The following is a 4,517-nucleotide window of genomic DNA, read 5'->3' on the forward strand; positions in this document are numbered from 1 at the left end:
CAAAAGTAATTGAAATTTAGCCACTTTTCATGTAAAGATAAATCTGAACGAAAACACTGTTCAAAATTCGAAAAAATACTCCAGTATAATATACTGGAACTCCAGCATAAGTATACTGGAGTTCCAATATAATGTACCGGTCCAGCATAATATACTGGAGATTGGAGTACATTATATTGGAACTTTCCGCGTGTTGGAGTTCCAGCATAATATGCTGGAAGTTCATACACAGGTGCAACGATCTCCAGTATATTATGCTGGAACTTTTCGTGTTGCAGTAAAATAGTGGTTATTTTTCAGTGACTCTGTAAACACTGGCTATTTTTGAATGACCAGTCCAAAAACTGGCTACCCCGTGCTATTTTAACAGTTTCAGTAGCATTTGATAAACTAGGCCGAATTTTCTATAATATATCAACAGTCCTAATTATAATATATCCAGTCCAATATTTAAAGGAAGCTGCATTAATCCCAAACAATATTTTCTTACTAAAATTACAAACTATATTTATGTATTTCTTTTTTAAATTACTGAGTAGTTACGGAAAGGAAAAAAGAAAAAGTAGAAGCTGACGAAAATAAAAAGCGGAAGTTAATCCTCTTTCTTCTATCCTCTCTATATTCTGGCGCCCAACACATTTTACCACTACTATGGCGTCTATGCTCTCTCACTCTTCTTCTTCCTTTCTGAACCTTAACTTTACCAATGATTTATCGCTCTCCTTCTCTGCTACCTTCTCCCCTCCCTTGCCACAATTCCCAAAAAGGTATGATTTTTAGCTTTATCTTGGACTATTCCACATTTGATAATTTTGATTTTTAAAAAAGTGTAATATAAATGTTGCTTGTTTAAAAGACTACGACTTGGGCAGTGTAATTGTACTAAGTTAACAATTTATGCTTCATTTCAGTTAACATATGAGAATAATTTTCCAGCTTTTATCTTTTGTATAATTTAAGGATTTGCAGCTTTTGTACTCTTGGTGTAAGCCTGTAACTTCAAGCTGAATCATGATGTAAAGAATACCTTTGAGAATTTTTATAATTCCCTCCATATTTAAAGGGAATTTTTTGTCCTTTTTTTTGCTGTACATATTAGCACCTTCTTTGTGCAAATAAATGAGATTCTTGTCAAAAAAAGTAAAAATTATGCTTCAATTTTGTTAATTTATACCGTGAACTTCTGCTGAGGTATGAATATTCTGTTTGACTATTCGCGATTATGGATGGATATCATGGGTTTGATTGTTTCTGTCGTTTGTTTTGGTTAGCTTGTATTCCAATACATTCTTTTTTGTGTTCTTGTTGCTATAATGTATATTGGTCCTTTCTCTACAGTGCTTCTCAAAAATGGAACAATAATGAAAATTATAGAAGCTATACTGTAAAGTGTGCACTTGCAAAAGCTAGAACGCCTCCTTCGCCCGCTTCTGATGCATTCATAAGAGAACCCCACAAATACTTTGATGAGGTGGTTATCACAGTTCGTGCTGGAGATGGAGGGCATGGTGCCGTTCTTAGTATGCCCAACGTTAAAGCTCCATCTAAGTCACAAGGAAAATTTGACAGAGAAAAGACTAAGAGGAAACCCTCTTATAAAAGGGACTTTGATGGCTCATTAATCCTTCCAATGGGGGGACATGGTGGCGATGTTGTCATTTATGCAGATGAGAGCAAAGATACACTGTTGGAGTTTCACAACAAGAGCAAGCACAAGGCGAAGCGTGGGGGAAATGTTGATGCCATGGGCGTGTTAACATCTTACCTGCAAAATGGACTTGCTGCACCAACATTGCGAATTCCTGTTCCACTAGGTTTGTTCTTTCTCTAGCTCTCTAGTGTAATAGCTCTAGTATGCATGGGAAACTCCAGCGACAATTAGAGTTATGGATGGTTACCCTGAGATTATGCATCGGGATCTTCTGTTTTCTCTACTTAGACACATCATTTGGAGCTGTTTAAGAATGGTGATATTTGTATTTTGAAAGGCATATAGCTGTGTGATGCCAATTGTTTTCATCTCATGCTTTTCCATATTTTCCAGGTACTGTTGTCAAACATAAAAGAGGAAAGTTTTTGGCAGATCTAGCTAATCCAGGTGATGAAGTTCTTGTTGCAAGGGGAGGACAAGGAGGGGTAAGAAATCTTTGGGTCTTAAATATAATTACCATGCTTGGCATTTCATGCTTCTCTTTGTTGTTTTAAGTAGTCAGTATCTTACTTCTACACTGTCCGCAACCAAATATAGGAAAAAGAAAAAAAAGAAAAGAAAAAAGGAGCGAATTATTTCACTTTTTCTCGGATGTGCTCTTTGGTGCTTCAAGTATTTCATTGCGAGTAATAGATACTGTATCACTTATTTGGAACTGCATGCCTGATCTTTAATTCTGTACTACGTGGTTGTGGCAGATTAGCTTGTTGGAAGTTCCGGAGCACAAAAAGAAACAAATGACGACTTTAACCACAAATATGATGAGAGATGACAGCGATAAGGTTCGTATAAGCCTAATCTTTAAGAGACATCTGAATTTGATATAATCCTTTCTTCATGTCTGAACCTTATGATGCATGACGAGGAGCTTAGGGAAAATTATTTTATGTACTGAGCTGATACTAGCTTTCTAGTGTTAGTTTCATGTAATCCGCTAGGGGAGTCCTGTAGACTGTCATGCTATATGCTATGCTGCTGCTACTGGCAGCTTACTGCACTTAGTGTCAGTTTTGCGGGCACTTTCAAGTGACTGTATCTGGATAAGCTAACATGCTAAACTTACTTGGTGAACAGAAAGAAATGGGCTGAGAACCCAGTATGAATATTGGTAGTAGTTTTTGTACTTAATACGCTGTAGCTTTCTTAAGCAATTAGCAGCCTTCCTGCATGTTCGCAGTTGGCATGTGTCACACCTCCTTTTTCACTACACCCGCAAGGGTGTAAAGGAGTTTTTCCAATTAAAGGACAATCGGAACGGGATTTATTATTAATATTCAGAGTCGCCACTTGGGAGATTAATGGTGTCCCAAGTCACCGGTTGAATCCCGATCCGAGGAAATTATGACTCTGTTAACAGTCCGCGAACCAGAACTCTGAGTAAGGAATTCTGTTAACCCGGGAGAAGGTATTAGGCACTCCCGGATTCCGTGGTTCTAGCACGGTCGCTCAACTGTTGTATTTGCTTTTATCTGATTTTAAAACCTATTCTAACCTATGTGCCTTTTATTTTAACCGCTTTTACTTTATGTCTTTTTAATAAGGATTGCAACGTCGTGAAAATGTATCTCGAACCACGTTACACCAGTGCACCCGTGGCTTTTGACGCATTTCGACTCCGTTGAGATTTAGATTTAGGTCACATAAATGTACGCCCGAGTTTAGGGAGGTAATATTATTAAATGTCGGACATGAAGCAACTAGCGTATTATTAACTTTGTGGGAGGCCATGAAATTCGCTAAATGGCTCTTCCCGAGGTCTAAATATTTTAAATATGATTAAAAGGGCCACGCAATTTGTGATTTTATTTGGCGCGGCGCACCTCGAATATTTTAAAGGATATCCTAAAAGGACTATAATTCTTCTATTAATGACTATATCTATAACGCAATTTAATTTCATTAATACTTGCCTGAACGGTCCAAAACCCGTACCAGAACCTATGGTGGACTGGGTGTTCGTCACATTGGGCCTCAATCTTAGAATCAGCCCAGATCCTGAGAGGCCAACTAAACATTCAGGGCTAACGCCGGCCCAAAGGAGGGGCTAATTACAACTGGGCGGGGTTGCACATCAGTAGAAACTGGTGCCCACATTACTCAGAAATAGGCTGTTAAGCCTTGATCCGTTAATAGACCCCAATCAAAACTGGAATAATAATACGCTTTTACTATCCAATAGACCCCAATCAAGTTGTTCAAATTGTATCTAATACTTGCTGCAAATAATATTAGAAATAGAGTCGGGATGACTAAACTAAGGTGATTACTAATAATATGGGGATATCAAACTCAAGATATTCAAGTCCTTATTCCATTCCAACTTCAACCTGTCAGGCTGGTATGATACATTATTCTACTAACACTTGTTCATGCAAACAACTGCAATATGCAGTCCTATTGATACAAACTAAAAAAAAATTGAAACAGTCCAATCATATCAGCCTAACACCGCCCAGTTCTGATTACAGAAATTAAACATTGGATGCTAACATGTGAATTGACATAATCAGAATTCAAATCCATTGCACAGTCCAGATATTCAGTCCAATTATACAGTCCTTAGTTTGATTACATACAAAAATAGAGTTCTAATCAATTACAAGTTAAAAACAAAGGAATTCAACAAGTGAGGCCTGATCAGTACTTCATTTCATTTCAAAAGCCTGGGAAATACAAGATGTGTACCTGAAGGTCAAAAACAAATGGGAGAAATGGTCAGCACAGCAACAACAGAAACCAGAATTTACTAAGCAACCACAAGCTCGAATTCAACCAGAAACTAAACTCCAACCCAAGTAGATAGTTT

General features: G+C 37.5%; 1 protein-coding gene across 1 annotated transcript in view; it reads left to right on the plus strand.

Moving 5' to 3' along the window:
• Positions 580–4,517, plus strand: part of LOC109225043 (probable GTP-binding protein OBGC2) — a 6,399-nt gene continuing 2,461 nt past the window's right edge. Inside the window, exons 1-4 of the mRNA XM_019389635.1 lie at positions 580–767; positions 1,339–1,814; positions 2,045–2,136; positions 2,410–2,493. Of these exons, the coding sequence (XP_019245180.1) occupies positions 652–767; positions 1,339–1,814; positions 2,045–2,136; positions 2,410–2,493 (768 nt within the window). The 5' untranslated portion in view covers positions 580–651. The remainder of the gene's footprint in view (positions 768–1,338; positions 1,815–2,044; positions 2,137–2,409; positions 2,494–4,517) is intronic.

This window comes from Nicotiana attenuata, chromosome 4 (genome assembly GCF_001879085.1).
Source record: "Nicotiana attenuata strain UT chromosome 4, NIATTr2, whole genome shotgun sequence".
Lineage (NCBI taxonomy): Eukaryota > Viridiplantae > Streptophyta > Magnoliopsida > Solanales > Solanaceae > Nicotiana > Nicotiana attenuata.